Source organism: Oryx dammah, unplaced genomic scaffold, assembly GCF_014754425.2.
Source record: "Oryx dammah isolate SB20612 unplaced genomic scaffold, SCBI_Odam_1.1 HiC_scaffold_11, whole genome shotgun sequence".
In the NCBI taxonomy this organism is placed as follows: domain Eukaryota; kingdom Metazoa; phylum Chordata; class Mammalia; order Artiodactyla; family Bovidae; genus Oryx; species Oryx dammah.
The window spans coordinates 47048631-47070345 of NW_024070195.1; the positions used below are offsets into that span (position 1 = coordinate 47048631).

The 21715-nt window shown below is 44.6% G+C and overlaps 1 protein-coding gene across 23 annotated transcripts in view; it reads right to left on the reverse strand.

Annotated features, from left to right (window-relative positions):
* DST (dystonin) overlaps window positions 1–21715 on the reverse strand; it is a 514228-nt gene that overhangs the window by 148511 nt on the left and 344002 nt on the right. For 16 of the 23 annotated variants that reach the window (XM_040249210.1, XM_040249209.1, XM_040249212.1 and 13 more), the window contains 8 exons: window positions 14052–14180; window positions 11777–11865; window positions 8832–8967; window positions 2328–7751; window positions 2052–2201; window positions 1695–1910; window positions 1359–1508; window positions 786–1019 (listed from right to left, as the gene is read on the reverse strand). In XM_040249210.1, coding sequence (XP_040105144.1) covers window positions 786–1019; window positions 1359–1508; window positions 1695–1910; window positions 2052–2201; window positions 2328–7751; window positions 8832–8967; window positions 11777–11865; window positions 14052–14180 — 6528 coding nt within the window. Of the gene's footprint in view, window positions 1–785; window positions 1020–1358; window positions 1509–1694; window positions 1911–2051; window positions 2202–2327; window positions 7752–8831; window positions 8968–11776; window positions 11866–14051; window positions 14181–15514; window positions 17414–17974; window positions 20546–21715 lie in introns of those variants that run through there. The other 7 variants (XM_040249211.1, XM_040249202.1, XM_040249205.1 and 4 more) reach the window with 2 other exon arrangements.

Here is a 21715-nt window from a genome sequence, read left to right on the forward strand (position 1 = left end):
TGTGTAGACAGGACATCATGCTGCAGACCGCGCTTGTGCTTCCAGAGGAGATCGAAGGAGCTTCGCACGAGGGCTCGTGCCTTCATCACTGGGGCCAATTCTGTCCCTACCTCTGCGCACTGTTCCTACTGAATGGACCACCCCAAACAATTCACTACACCATCCTGAGAGATTAACCGAGCCAATGCTTGCATCTTTCGTCTTCCTATTAAATTCACTCTACTCATTCTACAGCCATGGATCACGCTGACTAGGAGCCTGACACGTGCCAGGCAAGGTCCTAAGAGTTTTAATTCTTTCTTCCATTGATGCCCATGATACTACTGGGTAAGCACTGCTACAGTCTCCAATTTCCCAGTGAGAAAACCGGTTCAGTGACTTGCCCTGGGTGCCCACAGTGGGTGAGTGTTGTAAACAGGGAGTAAGCTCAGACAGCCTGGCTCCAGAGCCCAGCTCCATCCTGCTGAGCCACGCTTAACCTTTGCTCTCCATATGTTCATCAATTTATCCCTGGACATTTCTCAGTGCATACACATTTCTTCCTCCTAGGGAAAAAAATTACAACTCTCTCCTAAAAGCAGTAGTTTGAGGGAGTCATGAAAATTAAAAGCCTTCTTAGGACCAGAAATACCTTTATATATTGTAGATTCCTACATCATACCCTGTCCATTCACTGCTGTTCCAGAAAACCCTTCCTGTCTTTTCCTACCCACAGCCCCTGGGGTCTACATTACAGGTTTCACACTGAAAAGCCAAGAATTTCAACTCCACAAAGAAAGGCAGACCTTCTGATGATCAAGATCTTGTTCTAGCTGTAACTGAGCCTCTAAATGTTCCACCTGGGCAGTTACTGAGTCCTGCATGTCAAGGAAACCCTTCTGAGTTGTGTTTAAGAGCCTTAATAGCTGTCTGCTTTGGGTGGGAGACAGATCTTGAGCGTGTTCAGAGATGAAGAACTGCACGTCAAAGGCAGTGGTCTCCAGCTGCGTCTTGGTGTGTCCGAGGTCTTTCAACACATTCTGTGAACAAAGTAGCACTAGTTACGAACAGCAAGTTAAGCCATAATAGAAAGTTTCTATCAACAGTAACACTTATTACAAAATACAGGGGCTTTCCCAGGTGGCGCTAGTGGTAAAGAACCTGGCTGCCAATGCAAGACATAATGAGACTTGGGTTCGATCCCTGGGTCTGGATGATTCCCTGGAGGAGGGAGTGGGAACCCACTCCAGTATTCTTGCCTGGAGAATCCCATGGACAGAGGAGCCTGCCAGAGGAGTCCATGGGATCTCAAAGAGCTGAACACAACTGAGCGACTAACACACACACACACACTTTATCTTACTGATTTTGATACTTGCCTTGAGAAACTCCAAGCTTTGTTTTATGAGTTCAGCGTCTCTAACTGTCATGATCTCCACATCCTTCACAGATTTGCTCGTCTCCAATATCCAACGTGAGAATGACTGAAGTTTCTGCAGAAACTCTTCATGGGAAACGGCTAGTTTAGACTAGAAAATAAAAATTGCACGTTCATTTTTATCTTTCCCCACATTTTAAATTCCTACAAATAATGATCCTGTGTTAAGGCCTTAACAAATTAAGAACAAATATTTCATCTTATGACTAAATTTTCAAACCCTCAATTTTCTCCCAAAGGTTAGATGTGACTTAGCACGAGACACACCGGTACCTACCACCTCGGAGTCGATCGCCAGCGTGATGTGGTTCATTCTTTCTGAAGATGCAGCCTGGAGGGATGAGAGGGCCGTCTGCAGGCTCTGGAGGCTCACACTCAGGTCCTTGAGGGGTCCCCTGGGGAAGTCACCCGGCACAGACTTTACAAATTCCTCTGCCAGAGTCATGTCTTTTCTTAAAATCACACCAATTGGAGCCAATCCCAATTCAAATGTCTGCAGGAAAAAACACATATCTCGTATCTATTCAGTGAGAAACATAAGTATAACTAACACTCAAAATAGACAAGTACTCTTCTTAATTTTCCAAATTAACATTAGCTGACCACCCTCCATAACCATCAGCAGATGACTTACCTCCAACTGTTTCAGCTGGTCTCTCAAAGCTTCTAGACTGCCATCCCGGGAGTCCTGGCTGCCGAAGGGGGGCTTCATGTCTTGAAGCAAAGCCAAATACTCGCACATCTTTGATCTGTGCTGTAAACATTGCTGCAGCTCCTTGGAAAACTGAAGATAAACGTGGACATTTCATTCCATCAGTTCTATGCAGATTTTTCAAGCAAATAAAATATATGTGATTATTCCCAAATGCTCCACGCAGCTACTTGCTTATAAAATGGAAAGTCTACTTACTTGCTCCGTCAAGCTGTCTCCGGAAGCCAAGTCTTCTGACCCTGAAATACATTCCAAACAGCCTGGGGATGCAGCACACAGCTCCTTCAGCCTCCCATCTCTTGACAAAGCTGGTGCACAGACAGGCGAGTTTTCTGGGCCACTCTCTTTCACACTTTGTAAATTTAAGGAACAGGGGTTTCCTCCCTTGCTGTTGAAGTCTTCAAGAATGTGTGGCTCCTCATCCGTCACCTCAGGAGCTGTAGGTGATTTCTGATTCAAGTCTCTACACTGTCCTCCCTTCTCCGAATATCCATCAGGAAGCAGCTTGCAGAATACATCTTCAAGCTGCAGAGGAAGTTCAGATGTCCCACCCTTTTCCTCCAGATCACACGCCATCTGAGTTAATTCTTTCATCAGTTCAAAAGCTCCTATAACTTTCTGGCTATACTGATTTTGCTTAAGTACATCGAGGAGCAATTCGGACTTGAGGTTTGCAGTGCAGAGCTGATCCTCTCTGCTCTCTGCTTTTAATTCTGGTGAGTTTTTGGTGCAGGAAATGCCACAGACACTGGTGTTAGAGTCGCTGGGCACACCAGGTGTTTCATTCACCAACTGTGATGAGCTAACTCTTTTAATTAAGGTCTGAATTAGAGTGTTAGCATCTGCACAGGCTGAAGGTTTTCCAAGCTCTTGAGGAGTCACACGACCTTCTTTCAAATTACCTTTTAAGGTGTCCGTGACATCCTCTACCAGGACCTGAGAGAGTTCAGCGACCTGCACCTTGCTGCCCTGGGCTCCTGGAGACGGGGCTGGTTCTTTCCCTTTCTGCTGCTCAATCACCTCTTTCTCACTGTTAATTTCTAAGGATGAGCAGTCAGTGCTTAAAGCCTTACTGGAGTTATTTCTTCCTCCATCTGCACAGAGGTCTGACTGCACCAAATCCATGTTTTTTCCAAGGCCTTCTGCATTTCCAAGAGGGAAGCCTGAAGGCGTGCTTTCATCTCCTGCCTGTGTGAACTTGGGGATTCCTGATCTGCTTTCTTCAGCAGCAAGGTCTTTCTGTTGGCCCATCTCCTTTGGAGGTGAGTCTTCTTGGGCAAGAGCTGCCTGCTCGTCTGCATTATTAACTCCTAACTGTAAATGCTCTTTCCTGTGAGGGGAAGCGACTGGAATACAGCTTGGGGTATCTTCACCTGGTTTCAGTACATCCTTTGCTTTTACATCTTTAGCACAATGCTTTAAGTAAGTAAACAGATCAAGCTCATCTTCAGGTCCATCGGTGAGTGAATCTGTCTCAATCCTTGTAAACCCTTCGGACAAGGTCACGTCTGAAGTCGTGTCATCACTGATCACTTGGGAAACTGATGAGTCAAATATCTCTTCCAGATTCTCAAACTGAACAGGACTTCTACTAACTACTGTTGGTAGGTTCTGTGGTTCATCTTTAAGGGCTACTGTTGTGTTTTTAAGGCTTCCTTCCTGACTGTGTTTTTCACTGTGTGTGGTTTGTGGGACTGGAAACAGACTATTAACTAAATCAAGACTCTCCCTTGTCCTTTTACTGGGCAAAAGTTTAGGATATCTATTATCTTCTAAGGGACCTTCTATGAGAACTTCTTTACCTGCGCACAGTTTAGGAACTCTTGCTTCATCTCTTTGTATATTGCTTTTGTCATCTCTCCTTTTAATTAGATCCCTTCCACTGCCTGGAGGATCGTTATCAGCTACAGACACTGTGACTGACAAACGGCTCTCCTCTGCAGGTTTTCCTGTTAAACTGGGCTCAGAACAAATGATTTTATCAGAAGAGGAGTCCCCACGAACTGTCACATTCTCACAATATGGATTTCCACCTTTCACAGAGTCAGCAGATCCCGGCTGAATCAGCTCAAGCCCTGTGTTCTTTAGGTGGCCCTCGAGTTCAGAGGCTGAACTGACACTAGTGTTACGTAAGGCACCAACAGGGCTAAAGGTGTTTTCTGATTCGGTGTCTTTCATGATAGGCAGTAATTCATCCTGAAGGACCTCATGATTCAACAGATCTCCTATGCTTTTTCCAACCACCTCATCTGTATCTTCCAGAAAGCGGTTTATTTCAGGACCTAAGCTACTTTTACTACTTGATTCTGGCCGTAACACATTCACACACTGCTGTTTTTGTGAAGAATTATGATGGTGCTTTTGAGTCGGGAGAATCGTTTTATTGTTCCTTTGACTTGCACGGCTGTCTTCCGTTTCAGGAGCAGCGGCAACACACCCGGGGACAACCACGGCCGCAGCAGCACCCTGGCCCACATGCTCCGCGCCCTCGCCTCCCGCGCAGTCTCCAGCATCAGCGCCACCATCATCATCCTGCTCCTTATGGCCAGACACAGAATCCTCGTAACTGTCTTTGCTTTGCACAGAATCTAAACGATCAGGAGCAGATTCAAATCCTGGTCCAGTCACACAGTCTTTTGCTCTCCCTTCCCAGCAGCCAGCGTCCTCAGATTCTACCGCCGTCCTGAAGTTCTCTTTTCCTCCCTCCATTTCATAGTCAGTCAATGAGTCAGACTCATCACCTTCAAGGTCATCTGTGCTGTCCTTTTCTGATACACTTTCCATCAACGGTCCACTCACTTCATAGGACCCAAGTGAATTTAACTGGATTTCGTCACCAGAACCGAACTCTGCCTTCTCAGCACCTGTGAGAAAATCCTGCAGAGACTGTGCTTCTCCTCTCACACCTAAGCTACCAGCCAGCCCTGCCTGGGTCGCCACAGCACGTTCATCCTCTTTAGAAATATCATAGAAAACCTCTCCCGGAGGAGCGGCCCAGTCGTCTTCCTCTGGCAGCGAGTCATAGTCCTCGGGCTGCAGACAATCACAGTCGTCACCTTCAAGGAGCAGGGAATCGTGGTCGTCGTCTTCAAACAAGGGTGTGTCATAGAAGTCAGCGTCGCTGTCTGTGTCTGTGTCTGTGACACCGTGCCGGTCTTCCAGCAGGGACGTTTCATAGTCTCCAGCACTGGCGCCGACAGTTTCTGCAAGAGATGGGGTATGGGTGGGAGCCAGGCCGGCACAGTGACCACCAGCCCTTGGGTCACTTTGCTCGTCTCCGGGTTCCTGCTGAGAAGTAGCAAGCACGTTTCCATCTTCACCACAAGTATCTGAACTAAATTCATCACTCTGACACTCTACCTGAGGATTACTACAACCAACATTGAAAGATTTCTCTTCAGCCTGTTCTCCCTTTAAACTGATGTTAATAGCTGCAATTCCCAGAAACTGGTCTTGAAATTTTTCTCTTATTCTTTGACCTGATGACTCAGTTTGGTCATTGAATGGCAATGCAGAGGTTTCACATTTCTTTCCGTTACTGTCTGCACTGTGTATATCGTGAAAACTTCCCTGCTCGGTCCTCAGTTTATCATGACTTAACAAGGCACTCAGCCTGGGGGAATAGTCAAAGAGAGTTGAACCCCTGCTAATATTATCTTCATTTTCTGTTTCATTTAAATCATAGGCTCTACTAGTTTTTGATTTTATCATCGGATTTTTTATCAAATCACTTGCAAAGTTCTGAAGGTTTTTAGAATGACTACATTCATCTGCATGTTCCTTTGTTTCTAGTTGACTTTGATTTTCACCATTTTCAAGTCTATTTTCAGAGTCTTGTCTGGGCAGGCTAACATCACCAAGTCCAAGCTGTGTAAAGTATGATCTGGAACTGGGAACATACACACTGGGTGATTTCTTAACTTTAAGATCAGTTGTGATTACATCTGCCAGGTTTTCTGACAGCCAAAATTCACTCCTGGTAACATTAGTTTCCAATTCCTGAAACGCTTCGTCTATGGTATTTTCAGGGGTTTCTTTATGTTCAGGTTCTCTCTGATGACATTTATCAAAACTACTTGGTGAAGCTGGACTTTCACCCATTTCTCTATTTGCAGTGTTATTCAGAGATACACCAGGGAGTCTTAAGACATCAAAACATTCTTCGATGGGTGTGTCCTTGTCAATTTCTGCACCACAGCCTTCCAGGAGCATCCCAACAGCCTCATTCAAGTCTCCATCATACAGCAAAAGCCTCTGCCCTGTGTTTGCATCCATATAGCTATTTATCATCAAATAAGACAGGAACAATTTTTTAGTTTGTTCTGAGCTCTGAGTTGCCACTGGCTCTTCTCCATCAAAAGCATCCTCGTCTAGCCTGTAATCATGGACCATAGATGGTTGGAATTTACAAAAAGAGAGCCATCTTCTGGCATTTTTACAAGCTTCTACATCTCCCAAGTTTGGCATTTTATCAGGCAGTGTTATACTTTTTAAAATCGATGCTGTGTGATTATCTATAATTCCGAGTTGCGTGGCAACCTCTAAATCAATGACTTGACAAGTTTCTGGGATGTAAAGAGCAGCGATTTTCTGCCTCCCTTCCAGGATCTTGGAGGCCAATTCGTTGGTGATCAACTCCTGCTGCAGAGAAGAGGATGTGGGGAAGATTTCCCCAGAGTGAGGCCAGATGAGGCCCACGTAGCCTCGCTGAGCCTCAAGGACCAGAAGGGCACTGCTGGACGGGATCAGATTGCACTGGACTGCCTCGTCAACAGTCAGACGCTTGGCAGGGTTGCAGCGGATGATTCCTCCTGTCTCCACCTGGTAGGTGAGGATGCTGTTCGCAGTGTCTCTGTCCATCACCCCCTCTGCCACAGCTTCTTCGACAGTCAGCCTCCGACCAGACTTGGCATTGATCAGACCTCCTGAAAGCAGCTGGGCGCCCAGTAACCTGAACATGGTCTCACGGTCTATGAGGCCTTCGTGTGCTGCCCTTAAAATGCTCACATTTCTGCCACATTTCAAGGTTATTCTGCCTCCTTCCTGCGGCCTCACAGGCAGAAGCCGCATCCCTGAGTCTTCCTGCAAAACACTTCTTTGCATGATATCTATTAAAGACACCTTCTCAGAGGTGGAGGGATCGATAAGGTCTTTGCACAGACTCTGCCTTTCCAGGATTTTAGAAAATAAGGCTGAGGAAACCAGGTGCTGCTGGAAAGCCTTCTGCAAGGTCAGCTGTTCTCCTGTGCCTGGAATAACCAGCGAACCCGTGGAAAGCAGGATCTCGAGCACTCTGATGGCCATGGGCTCTGAGATCACACCTTCAGCCAGGGCATCCAGCACCGGAACCCTGGTGGATGACACAGTGGAGATAATCTCCTTCATTTCATCGAGTTCTTGGAGTTGGCTCAGAACTTGCTCATCGATAAGGCCGTGACTCTGGGCATCTTTGAGGTTAAAGCATGTTCTTAATTCTGGCGAAATGAGCCCAGAAATCATGAGCTGGGTCTCAAGCAACCGAATCCCCGTGTCATAATCAAGGAGGCCTCTCAGCACTGACTGAAAGACAGAAAGGACTTCCCCTGTGCTCTGATCGACGGTGCCCGCGATGACTTTATCCAGCTGAAAGGAAAGTGCAAAAGTCTCAGTGGCTGACACAGAGTGAGCAGAGAGTCAAGAAATTTAGTTTGCAGTTTTGTTTTTTTTTAATAAAAAGACACTTTAGCATAAAAATCCTCTACTTACCGAGGTGTGGCAAGGCTGTGAGTGTTAGGCAGCTCAAATGCACAAGTGATCTAAGTCAGTGATCTATCGAGAGCACAGGATGTGATAAAGCTTTGAAAACGACATGCATCTGTGAATTGAAAACTTCATATTGTGGACATCAACAGGTTAGTGAGGACATGGAAAAGATGAGGGTGAGGAGACAGGACACACACCTGAAAGGCAAACCATGCTCTCTGCAACCCAATGAGATTAGTCTCCTGACACGGGAGAGTTTCAAACCCCCATGCTATTGATGTTTACAGCATACGGACTTCTTTAGACAGCCAAAAACCCACAAGCCAGAAAAAATTGCTATGTACCCTCAAAATGCAACAAATAGTGTGCAAAGTACTCCAGGGAGTAAGAGAATTGAATATAAAAATAACTTTTTGAGTTCTGAATATTGTGTTGAATATTGAGTATTGTCAAGTTTTGAAAGTTCAAAGATAAGCCAAATTGTAAGTAATTTTTGTTATATTTTGAAGATGCTAGAGGATCCTTACTAAGACATATGGCCCAATATTTCTCAAATAAATCTCCTGGCTATCTCTGAAAGGCAGACAAACCCCTTAATATTCCAGTGGCACCTTTAGAGATGACTCATAGACTATTTTATATCATCACATTTATGTATTAAAATACCTACTGTAGCAGCAGCAGAATGACTTTGAAAGAGAAGAGTTAGAAAAATGAATGATTCTTTTCTTTTACCATGCAAGGCAGAGATTAAGATGTCACAGAAACTGATGATAGCAGGTGAAAGGTTGCATTTAATAACCAACACGGAAATCTCCAAGTACTTACACAAACCCCACCCATGTTTCTTCCACATACACAACTCAAGATCATTTCTTTGTCATTGACATGTATTTCTACAACCATGCAGTTAGACTGAGAGTCTTGAAACAGCCTTGTGTTCTAAATAAATAACATTACCTTCTCCTCTACCTTTATGTCTCCTAAGGTTTGTGACTGTTGCAGTTGCTTCAGAGATTCACTAAAGAATAAATTATAACTTTCTTGGAGAGTTTTCACTTGTTTTTCCAATTCATTTCTTTCTTCATCTGTCATTCTAAAATAACCAGAAAGTAGGAAATGAAGAATATAAGTCTGCAAGTGATAATTATGACATACTAGGTACAATGATTTCATAAAGAAAAATACTTTTCTAAATTAGTATTGGCTCATAAAATATAATGTAAAAATCAATAATGTATCAATACTATAATATAATAAAAAATAACATAATCTCATACACAGATGGCTCAGGTCTAGAGTGGCTATATATGTAAATTAAGGATGGCCTTTATAAAGAACCAAAGGCTACAGTATAGACTAATAATATATCAGCATCTCTCTAGCATATGCAAACTTCTAAAACAACAATTGCTGTTTTCTAATAGAGGGAAAAGGAAAGATATTCCCATTTGAATGCAGAGTTCCAAAGAATAGTAAGAAGAGATAAGAAAGCCTTCTTCCATGATCAATCCAAAGAAACAGAGGAAAACAACAGAATGGGAAAGACTAGAGATCTCTTCAAGAAAATGAGAGATACCAAGGGAACATTTCATACAAAGATGGGCTCGATAAAGGACAGAAATGGTATGGACCTAACAGAAGCAGAAGATATTAAGAAGAGGTGGCAAGAATACACAAAAGAACTATACAAAAAAGATCTTCACGACCCAGATAATCACAATGGTGTGATCACTCATCTAGAGCCAGATATCCTGGAACATGAAGTCAAGTGGGCCTAAGAAAGCATCACTAAGAACAAAGCTAGTGGAGGTGATGGAATTCCAGTTGAGTTGTTTCAAATCCTGAAAGATGATGCTGTGAAAGTGCTGCACTCAATATGCCAGCAAATTTGGAAAACTCAGCAGTGGCCACAGGACTGGAAAAGGTCAGTTTTCATTCCAATCCCAAAGAAAGGCAATGCCAAAGAATGCTCAAGCTACTGCACAATTGCACTCATCTCATGCTACTAAAGTAATGCTTAAAATTCTCCAAGCGAGGCTACAGCAATACATGAACCGTGAACTTCCAGATGTTTAACCTGGTTTTAGAAAAGGCAAAGGAACCAGAGATCAAATTGCCAACATCTGCTGCATCATCAAAAAAGCAAGAGAATTACAGAAAAACATATATTTCTGCTTTATTGACTATGCCAAAGCCTTTGACTGTGTGGATCACAATAAACTGTGGACAAGTCTGAAAGAGATGGGAATACCAGACCACCTGACCTGCCTCTTGAGAAACCTATATGCAGGTCAGGAAGCAACAGTTAGAACTGGACATGGAACAACAGACTGGTTCCAAATAGGAAAAGGAGTGCATCAAGGCTGTATATTGTCACCCTGCTTATTTAACTTCTATGCAGAGTACATCATGAGGAACGCTGGGCTGGAAGAAGCACAAGCTGGAATCAAGACCGCAGGGAGAAACATCAATAACCTCAGAGATGCAGATGACACCACCCTTATGGCAGAAAGTGAAGAGGAGCTAAAAAGCCTCTTGATGAAAGTGAAAGAGGAGAGTGAAAAAGTTGGCTTAAAGCTCAACATTCAGAAAACGAAGATCATGGCATCCGGTCCCATCACTTCATAGGAAATAGATGGGGAAACAGTGGAAACAGTGTCAGACTTTATTTTTGGTGGCTCCAAAATCACTGCAGATGGTGACTGTAGCCATGAAATTAAAAGACACTCCTTGGAAAGAAAGTTATGACCAACCTAGATAGCATATTGAAAAGCAGAGACATTACTTTGCCAACAAAGGTCTATCTAGTTAAGGCTATGGTTTTTCCAGTGGTCATGTATGGACGTGAAGAGTTGGACTGCGAAGAAAGCTGAGCGCCGAAGAATTGATGCTTTTGAACTGTGGTGTTGGAGAAGACTCCCGAGAGTCCCTTGGACTGCAAGGAGATCCAACCAGTCCATCCTAAAGGAGACCAGACCTGGGTGTTCACTGGAAGGACTGATGCTGAGGCTGAAACTCCAATACTTTGGTGACCTCATGTGAAGAGTTGACTCTCTGGAAAAGACTCTGATGCTGGGAAGGATTGGGGGCAGGAGGAGGAGGGGATGACAGAGGATGAGATGGCTGGATGGCATCACCGACTCGATGCACATGAGTTTGAGTGAACTCTGGGAGTTGGTGATGGACAGGGAGGCCTGGTGTGCTGCGATTCATGGGGTCGCAAAAAGTCAGACACGACTGAGCGACTGAACTGAACTGAACAGAGGGAAAGATCCCATTGTTAGCTCCAACATGGAAAAGGGACAAGTACTGTGCCATGATTCAAGATGAAACTTGTTCAAGCAGAAAGATGAATAAAAATGAAATTCATAAGGAAATTAACCCAATTCACTAAGGTACAAAATCATTCTAGAATAATTCTGATGACAGCCAAAGAAGGGTTTAAGAAAATGGTAGATTCCATCTCTTCCTGAGGCTAAAATATATGAAGGGCCTCAAAACAAGGAGCAAACCATTAAAAATCTCATTGCCAAAGGTCTCAGCTAAGGAAATAAAGAACACATTTATACATATTTTCCAAAAAGTAGGTCTTTCAAAGTACTACTTAGAATCAGGACTTGGTTTGGAATCTTTACAACTAACTAGCAACTCATCCTCAACTCTGAGCCTGTTTTTTTATCAGCAATATATGGAGATGATAAGTATATTTCAGAATTTTGGTAAAGACTGAGAGTCAAGAAAAGTGACAATTAAATCACTTTATAATCATAGGTTATTAACTAAACTTGTGACTGAGTTCCATTTTTAAACCCTCCAGTAAAATTTAACATCCACTACTTTGCTGAGCATTTTGAAGACCACTTTGCTACTTTGAATAAAAGACTTAATTAAAACCAACATACTTGTCTCCATGTTTAGCCAGAAAGAGCTGCATGCCTTGTAGTGCTTCAGATAACTGTTCCTTCTTGACTGAAATTTCCTCACTGGAAATCTGCAAGGTAAAGAAAGGACACTCAGGCTCTTCCTTCACAAAGGCTAGATAACAGTCTTTTTTTAAAAACTGGTCCAAGTTTACATCAACACCCACACGATGGGTCTATTTTCAGGTGACCTGAGTCAATACCATGAGTTATTCCCAGGCTGCAGGTCTGGACAAGATGAATACTTCATTGGGAATGCACAATGAATGAAGCCCCTCCCTCTAATCCTAAGGCCATTATTTCCACAAGGAAATAATAAAAACAGATTCGTGCATCCATCCCAGCCCAACCACGAATGAAGGAGGCACAGATGCTCAGCACTGGAGATGGATACAGAGATCCTCACAGAGCTGGATACAGCGTTCCTTTGGAAAAAACACAGTGGAAGTATTTCTCTCTAGATCTGCAGAACAAGGTTAAATAATTTCTATTATTAAGACATTTGTTTGCAAAAGTTGCCAGTGACAGTCAGAGAAATAAAACTGACCTGTTTGGGAAAAGCAAGCCCTTGTATTACTTTCTCCTAATTCAGAAGTGTATCATTTCTGAAGCCCTAAATCCCATGGACAAGTGGAGGCTGGTAGACTATGGCCCACGGGGTGGCAGAAGAATCAGATACCACTTAGTGACTAAACAACGTCAGAAAGTAATTACCATTCTTTTAAGTGATGTGACAATGAAAACATATATATTCCCCAGACATATGCTATTGAGTCGATTTAAAGTCTTTTTTTTTTTTTTTGTGGTTATAGGAAAGCGTGAGGCCATACTAATTTTTTGAAAGACAATTGTTGACATCAAATTACCTAGTTTCCTTTAATAGAGAGACCAAGAGTAATTCAAGATTTGTAACTGAGGCCACAATCTGCACTGGAAAAGTATCTATCCTTATGTCTGCCAGGTGTAAACCTGAAACTGAGCTATAAAATTTTGGAGCACTCATAACCACAGAATGAGGAAATACTAAGGGTTTACAAACCACATTCCTCAGAAGAAACTTGTTCTCCACCAAGAAATTCTTGCTAAGGTCTGTGTCCCTATTTTAATTCTTTTCCTGTTTAACAGGGGAGAAATTAAGATGTTTTAAACTAAGTATTCACATTCACTTTGAAGGCTTTAGGTTTAAAATACTCAGTGTAATTGTGTTTTCCAACTTATTTCCTCCATACTCTATAAAATGCAGTTTGCTGGACTATGAGCTAAGCTGGCTTGATTTCAACTGAATGAGAATTCAAGCAAATACTCAGGTTTATAAACCTCTCCCGGGGGAACCTCAGAGATGGCACACCTGCCTTGCACCACGGGTGAAATTTGACAAGATACTGAAGTTCTCCACTATTAGATCATGCCAACAATGTCTGTTTCAAGTGATGAAAAGTGTGTGTTGATGCAGAGCTTGAAGGTAAAAAGCTACTGAGCACTTCTGTGATTTCCACAGGTCAGGAGGGCACTATAGGAAATGTACCCCAGAAAAGTGCTGCTTAACTTAGCAGAGGTTTATTTTTTAAAAATAAACCAGCAATTCCAATGCTATCACCAGCAACAGTAACCCTGCTTAATTTAATCCAGTCCCCTAGGAGCATCAGGTGGGGCATTCCAACGGACACCTCGGAGCAGCAACATCTCACGAGAGGTAGCCAGTCAACCAATGCCAAGTAAACAAGTCTAGCCCAGAGAACTGAAGGCCTCATTAGGAGAGGGAAGGAACCTAGAATTCCTGGTGGAGGGCAGAAGTTTTTCTTAATAGAAAAGATCCAGAAAAGCACAACTAATTTCAATCCTCACGTTGTCGTCTTGGTTTGCGTTTTGTTCTTCTTGAAACTTGTTCACGTTGTAAGAAGGAACCTGCATCTCTTTATGACACAAGAGTGCGTGGGTGTACTCAGGGCACAAAAGAGAGTGATTCTGCTCTCCAGCAGTGCTAATCACAAAGAAGCAGAGCTCACTGTGAGGAGGACCAGGACCACATACTGGCTGGCTAATAGTGAGATTAGTACTGATAAAGTTCAGAATTTGGAGCAGAGAGAGCGTCTTCTGCCACATACTGTGCTTCCTTGGGCAAGTTACTGAACCTTCATTTATAGTTGCCCAAAGAAAGGGGAAAACTAAAGAATTAAAATATTTTTTAGATGGACTATATCGACTCTGTAAATTCTTATCACTGTAATTATCAGTAAACCAGCATCTCGGTGAATACCTTTTGCTTAGAAAAGGAAGACTTTCCAGCCTTCTCTCCATCTCTCAATGTCTTGCTGATATTTGATACCCATTTTTGTAATTCTTTGGCTTTTTCAACATGCTCTTTCTTTTCTTCTTCCAGTGACTTCTGACGGGTGTGAGTGATTAAAAAAAAAAAGATATATTCCAGTAAATGAGCAAGCTATTAATCACTTCACAGAAAACAAGGATGTAAAAATATTTTTTTCATCACACACAGGTTACTGAGATATTTTATTCATTCACTTAACTACGTTCAACACATCACGTGGCAGATGTATTTCCAAAAAGTTTAGGGTAGCAAAGCAAAGGGTGACAAACACTTTTGAATGATCAATCTAACCTCCCAGCTGGTCTATTAACATGACAGATTCAAAAACTCAACTTTATTCATGAAGCACTCAAAGCTCTTTGAATCGCTGCCTCTGCATTAGCATTACAATCAGAATTCTCTAGACAGAAAAATCTACGACAATGGCAAGCTGAAAAAACAAAGTCTACAAAAGACCAAAAAAATACACAGAACTAAGAAAAACCTTCCCCCTCCTGCAGCAGGTAAACCACTCACAATGCTGCTTTTAATTACAAAGTTGTAACAAGAAATGGGAGATGGTGGTAAACATATTATACGTAAAGTAGATTACAACATACAGAAAAACTTAAAAACATGTATTTTTCAAGGCGATCTGAACCACCATAGCTTCATGGATATGGGAACAAATACACATTTCCCCTTGGATTTCATGGTGCTTTTGAAGTGTTCTTTCGGTGAGTGTAATGAATCCTTGAACAAATGGGAACCCTAATAGCAAGGTGGGTCCCATCAGGGATGCAGAATTCTGAAGTAAGGATGCTGTAAACTCACTGATGTTTCTCAAGCTTGTCTCATATTTCAGGTAAAATACTTTGATTTTACTGTGGGCAGGAGTTCAAAAAACTAATCTCAAAGCTAAATGGAACCATTATGAAGAGCAGTAAATCTTTTGTTATTTTCAATTTTAAACATATTCTCTCTCAGGCAGATTGGAGTCTAAAACCCAAGTAACCTGACATTTAGTCTAGAGGAGTGATGCAAATTTCTTCCAGATCAGGAGACAGCAACTGTGTTGTGTAAAGGACCAGAAGACAAGTATATCAGGCTCTGGGAGCCATACAGTCACTGTCAGAACTACTCAACTCTATCCTTCTGCCCCAAAGTAAACCAAAGACAGTATGTACACAAGAGTGTGTCTGTGTTCCAATAAAACTTTATTTTTTAAAAAGATTTATAAATGAAAAGTATTCTCTCTCCTGAGCAGCCAGGGTTTCCAGCCCTCAAGAAACTGATGGTATTTGCAGCGTGTGACACAGTGATTAGGGTATGGATCTTATCATCAAGCGTGACCACAGCAATGTGAACTAATACAGCATTTCCCGTAAGCCTGCTTATGTGAACATGCCCTGTTACGAAGAATAATAGAGGCTAGAAATTCCTGTCATCAAGGGTTCAGACACCTCTAGGAGTCTAAGTCCTGTGTGGAAATCAAAATCGGCTTTTTCTAAGGCTTCTTTGTATGTCAGCTTTCTTTTCGTCTGGGGACAGAGGATGTTTCTGACATAGGACTTCTGATCTTTGAGCTTCGTAGCAATGAAGACATCTATAATCCCTACTTGCAGAGCTTCTTCAATGGACAAGCGAGACTGAGCCTGGGGCTCTATCAGCCCCCCCGTCAGGTACTGAAATTCTAGACATCGGATTCCCATGTCCTTACTGATGATGTTTGCACCCACAGTTTCCACCACGGACATCACTTTGTTGGTGACAGGGTGGCTGACCCCCGTGACTACTAGCTCACACTGCCGCAGCTGCTGAGCAAAGCCCTCGTCCACCAGGCCTCTGTGCAAAGCCTCGGCCACCCGGTACCTCTTGCCGGTCAGCGGGTCGATGATGCCCCCAGTGCTGACTTGGGCTTCAAGGCATCGGAGGGCGGTGATCCGATCGACCAGGTTCCGACGGGAGGCCTTCAGCACAGAGATCCTCTCCCCGCTGGACGTCAGCCAGTAACCCGCAATAGAACTGTGCACATCCTTCTTGGGGACCAACCGGCTCAGCAAGGAATCGGCAAGTTCTGTGAGTGTGAGGAGGCCTTCCTGATACTTTTTGATGGTGGCTTTGTCGAGGGTTCCCTGCTCTATGGCCTCGCTGATACTGAACTGTAATCCGGTCTTAGCGTCAGTCAGCATGCGACAAGGCTGCCCATAGGACTCATAAAACGTGGCTTCCTTCCACTGATACTGCTGCCCTGACAGCTCCAGGTATGTACTTTTCTCGATCAGGGTTCTCTGGAAAGCCTCGTAGGCAGTCAGCTCTGCTCCCGTCCTAGTATCTACAACAGCAATCCTGTGAGTTTTTGCGACGTTGAGATTGGAAATGTTCTTCTCCCCAAACGGAAACAGAAAGCACTGGCTGTCTACATCAAAGACACACATGCGCAGTAATTCCGAGTAATACAGGGCTTGCTTGTTATTGGGATTAGGGAAGACGCGGCTATTGCTGGAGGGCTCATGTAAAAACTGCAGGATGGCGTTATTTAGCAGTCCTTGCTGCAGGGCAACTTCTGGGGGAACCCGAATGCCCCTCGTAGGGTCGATGACGCCCCCACTGGCAATCTGCACCTCCAATATATGTTTGCCCCTCTGTCTGTCAACCATTCTATTTTCCATGGCCTGAAACACTGACAGCACCTTAGAGGAACATGGATAGCCCAGGGCTGCCTTCTCTGCCTCAAGGAGCCTGATTTTAAATTCAGGGTCAACTACACCTTTAAGGACTGCATCCTCAACAGAATAGGTCTGCCCTGAAAGGGGGTCAATTATGAAACCTGTGGCCGCCTGAGCTTCTAAAAACGCTAAAGCCATCATCTTGTCAATGATGATTTTCTTAGCAGCTGAGGAAAAGGAAATCTTTTCTTTCGTGGATTCCAGGTAAAGCCCTGCGATGGAAGTGGCTTTTGTCAAAAACTTGCTCAGAGTTTTCTGAACTTCCTCAATGGTCTTAAGACCAAGTCGCAGCTGCTCAACTGTTTTCATGTCCAGAAGCTTAGCCTCAACCAACTGCCTGGCCGTCACGGTGTGCCGGAGCCCTTGGAACTGAAACTCATCATCCCTGACCAAGCATGCGTGATCGCCATCAAAGTTCTGAAAGGTCTCTGGTTCTGAGTTTTTGTTCAGAAAATCTCTCTTGAGCCCACCCGCTGCCCTGCACCCTTCGAGCATCCATTCTTCACCGCCAGGGACTGGATTCTTCTCTTGCTTTAATGCTGTGCCATCCGCACGCAGAGCACAGTACTTGCTCTTAGCTATCTGTAATGGGAATTTACAAGATGTTAAAAGTCATCTAAAGAACGTTCTCACGTTACCCACTCCTAATCCAAATATAATTCCTAGAATAACAAAGATTACATAAGAGAAGAAAACTATTAAGCCCCAGAAGATTCATGAATAAGGAATGCTATTTTGAGAGTCTGAAGTTTAAACTTTAGATGACTATTAAGTATTAAAATGCTATATCTGAAAAAGATGGGAGATGAAACCTGTCCACAGAATGTGTTAGAAATTAAAACTAACTGCTTGCTTTTTCTAGTTTTCTTTAGGGTCAAATTTTTCAGAATAGAATCCCTGTTGATACCAACAGGATAGCCATGCCATCTGTATTTTTCATCTTAAGCACTTAAAAACTAAAGACTATGGTTTGTAATAAAGATTCAGGTAAATCACTAGAAAAATGATAGCAAGATTTTTTGTTGGAACCACAAAGAGCCAATCACATTCAATATGGCTAAAAATATATAGCCTAGCAGAGAAAGGAAACGAGTGAAAACTTGACAGAGGGTAACTGGTAAGGTCCCAGATCCCAGGGAATACCTCGAAGGGCGCCAGAAGCGTCACCAGGTCTATTTCACACTTGTCATCTTGAGACCTGATGGCAGGTCTGGAATTACACAGAGCTTGATCTCTTAGCTTCTCAATTTCTGACAGTCTTGCAATGGGGTTTGTCTCATCAAAAGTTATCTGTAACTCGGTGCTTGTTTGAGAAAAGTATTCAGAGTAGCACTGCTGGGTTTTCTCTTTCTCAACTGGAGCCCCTGATGGCCTGCCCTGGACCTCCTTCTGTACATGCTCCGCACCCCAACGCTGCCATCTTTCCTCCGAGGGCTGTGGTTCCTGAGTCCACCTCTGCAGAGGGGCCCCAGCCATGGGGGGAGTGGAGGGGAGGTCCCTGGGGCCCAGACCCTCTTTCCCTGCCATCTCAGGGTCTGGCTTGATGGCTGTGTTCTTTTTCTGGATTTCACACTGGAGCACCACTAACTGATGCTCATGCTCCTTCATCTGCTGGTCCATCTTCTGCTTCAGGTTCTCTACCTCCCGCTTCTGGGCCACCAGCTCATCCTCCAGCTTCCGACACTTCTGGTAGTGATGGGCCTGCCCATCCTGCCCTTGGTGCATCTGCTGGCGATACTGCTGAAGCTGCCTCTCAAGTTCTTGGATGTTTGTCTCACAGAGCCTGGCGTTCTCTTGAGCCCTGCTGTTTTCCTGCTGCAGAGACACGAAGTCCAGCTGGATGCCCGAAATATCATGTTCTGTGATATCTTTGGAGTCCATCAATTTTTCCATCTTCTTCCGAAACTCCTCAGCAGAACGCTTGAATTTCTCAGACTCTTCCTGAAACAGAACCATCTTCCTGTGGGTCACCTGCTCCTCTAGGGTCTTTAAGTGCAGTTCATCTTGTACCTTCTTCAGCCTGTTGTTCAGCTCCTGCACCTGTGCCCGCTGCATCTGCACCGTCTGCTCCCCAAGGCGCTTTTCCTCTTTAGATGCGCTCAGCTCCGCGCTCAGACTTCGCACCTCCTTCTCTGTGTTCTGGATGATGCGGTCTTGCTGGTCACACTTCTGCTTGAATTCATTCACTAAATGCTGACTCTGGGCCAGGTCTTCTTCCAAGCATTTGATTCTCCTTTGGAATTCCTGTTCTGTTTTGGTCTGTTTGTGCAAGTGCTCGGTGGTGGTCCGAAGCTGGTCTTTGAAACCATCCGCCTGGAGTTTCAGTGTTTCACATCTTTGCTGAATGGCTTGTTTCTCTAAGACCACGTCTGCCGATTCTGCCTGAATTCTCTGCATTGTTAACTTGGTTTGGTTATTCTGCCTGGTGAGTTCTTCCACCTTGTGCCTGAGCTTGTCCGCACGCTCATTACTTCTCTCCAATTCCTCTTTCAGCTTTTGGATTTTCTCATTATTCTCCTTTTCAGCTTGAATATTCTGAAGCAACTGTACCTGACTTTTCTCAAACTGCTCTTTCAGGTTATCTGACGTTCTCTGGCAGGACCATGCTCTTTCCCTAGAGGACACCTTGCTACCCTGTGGAGAAGTAACCTGCGAGTTTAGATGCTGCATGCTCCTCTCGGCGGCAGCCTGCGTCCTGCTGATCCGGTCCCCCTCCCTCTGGAGCTTGCCCTGCGCCTGCTGCAGCGACTCCAGTTCCAGCTCATAGCTGTGCTTCATCCTCGTGAGGTCGGCAGCCTCCTGCTTGACCTCCGCAGCCCTCCCCGAGGTCTGGCTCAGCTGCCTGCCCAGCTCCTGGAGCTGCCGCGTGTACCCCTCCTCGGCCTGGTCCTTCCTTTCCAGCTCCAGCTTCAGGCACCTCAGGGCCCTGTTGGTCTCATCCAGTTTCTCTTTGAGCGAGCGGGCCTTTTCCTCCGAGGAGGTCTTTTCGAGCTGCAGGGCGCCGAGCTCACACTTCAGCTTCCTCACGTCCTGCTCGGCCCTCCTGTTGGCCGCCATCAGCTCGTCCACCTGATCCTTCAGGCCCTTCGCCTCGGCGCTCGGACAAGCTGGGTGCGCGCCTTCTCTGCACGGATGCTGCATTTCTGTTACTGTTCTTCGGGCTTCCGAGTCGATTTTCTGCTTTTCCTCCAGCTGCTTCTCTGCCGCCTGCTTCTGGAACGTGAGGTCTTTCTCCATCCGCTCCATCAGTTCCAGGAGCTCGGCTTCGTGGGCCTTCTTCCTCCTCAGCTCCGCCATGAGCTCACCCCTCTGCCGCTCGAGCTCCTGGAGGCTGCAGTCCTTCCTGGTTAGGCGCTCCTCCAGCGCCCTCTGGGCGGCGCTGTGCTCCTCCAGCTGCTCCCGGAAGCCGCGCAGGTCGCGCTCCACCGCCTGCAGCTCCCGGCGGTACCGCTCGGCCTCGCTCTCCGCGCGCACCTTCTGCAGCGCGATATCTGCCGCGTCCCTGCGCTGCCTCCTCAGCGCGTCCTCCGCCGCCTCCCGGACTCTCGGGAGCTCCTGCTCCGCCCGGGACTTCTGCCTCTCGAGCTCGGCCAGCACCCTCTCCAGCTCCGTGATCTTCCCCGCGAGTTGGCGGTTCTCCCGCACGGTCGCCTCCTGCCGCTGGAGCAGGTCTGAGTACACCCCTTGCTCTGAAGCCTCCTGACGCCTCTGCATCTACGAGAGACGTTCAGAAGGGTCAGACCCGCGCCGCCCCAGCCCGTCTGCAGGCGTCCGGAGCCACGCTCGCCAAAGGACCGACAACCCGGAGGAGACCCAAGGCAGCCCGAGCCCCGCCACCGCCACCCAGAGAAGGAGCTTCAGAAGTCAGCAGTTGGGGGAAACCACAAACCCTGTGTGTCGGCTTTTCTAAGCCAAGGAATCTTTTTCTTTTTTGCCTCTTAGGAATAATTTTGCTTTTAAAATCTGCTAGCTCAGGATTTTACAGCAAGAAGGAACCTTACAGCCTGACTCTCACCTCAGATGAGGACACTGAGGTCTAGAAAACTTCAGTAATTTTGAAAACCCATGCAAAACAGGTGGATGACAGTAGGAACCACAATTCTCACAGCAGTCCTCTTTCACTCTCACACATAACCTAGTCCTACCAGCTAAGAAGATCATACAACATATAGGAACTGAACGACATTAGAGAATTCACTCTTCAGTTTCTAGCCCAAAAGAAATTTAAAATGATATCTAAAATAAAGAAGATATAGACCTTTAGAACTAAGAGCCAACTGAGGAAACAATACTCAACAGGAGGAAGGAGGAAATTATATAAAAATTTATAATTTTCTAAAATCTAATTCCTCACTAATTTATATTTGCCCTACTATGATACTTACAATAATCAGAATTGCTAATGCAAAGGCAGCCATAGTCCTGGTGGCTTTAGAAAAGACGTGCTTCATATACTCACAGACTTTGTTGCTGTACATTAATGACATGGCCCATATGAATTCACCTTGACAAGTTCCTTCAGATACTCCTCAAACATAAAGATATGTGTTAAATACAAATGCTTACAAAAGTATACTTAGGAACTCAGCTCCAATTAAGAAAATTTATTCACTCTATTGATTACAGAATCGATCTCAGCTGGGAGGGATATACTTGACTATAGAACAATGTGATCACAACTAGTTTACAACTGCATTTAACTTCTCTTTATTAATATCATAAGCTTATTAGTATTGTATTATCAGCTAAAAATCATCATAGTTAGAAGTAACTTAAATAGAAGGAGGGAAATTATTCTAAATAGCAGGTCTTATTTTCATTGAAAAGCCTTAGTAAATCTTAAGAATTTGATTTGTATTATAGACCACACATCTTACTTTACAT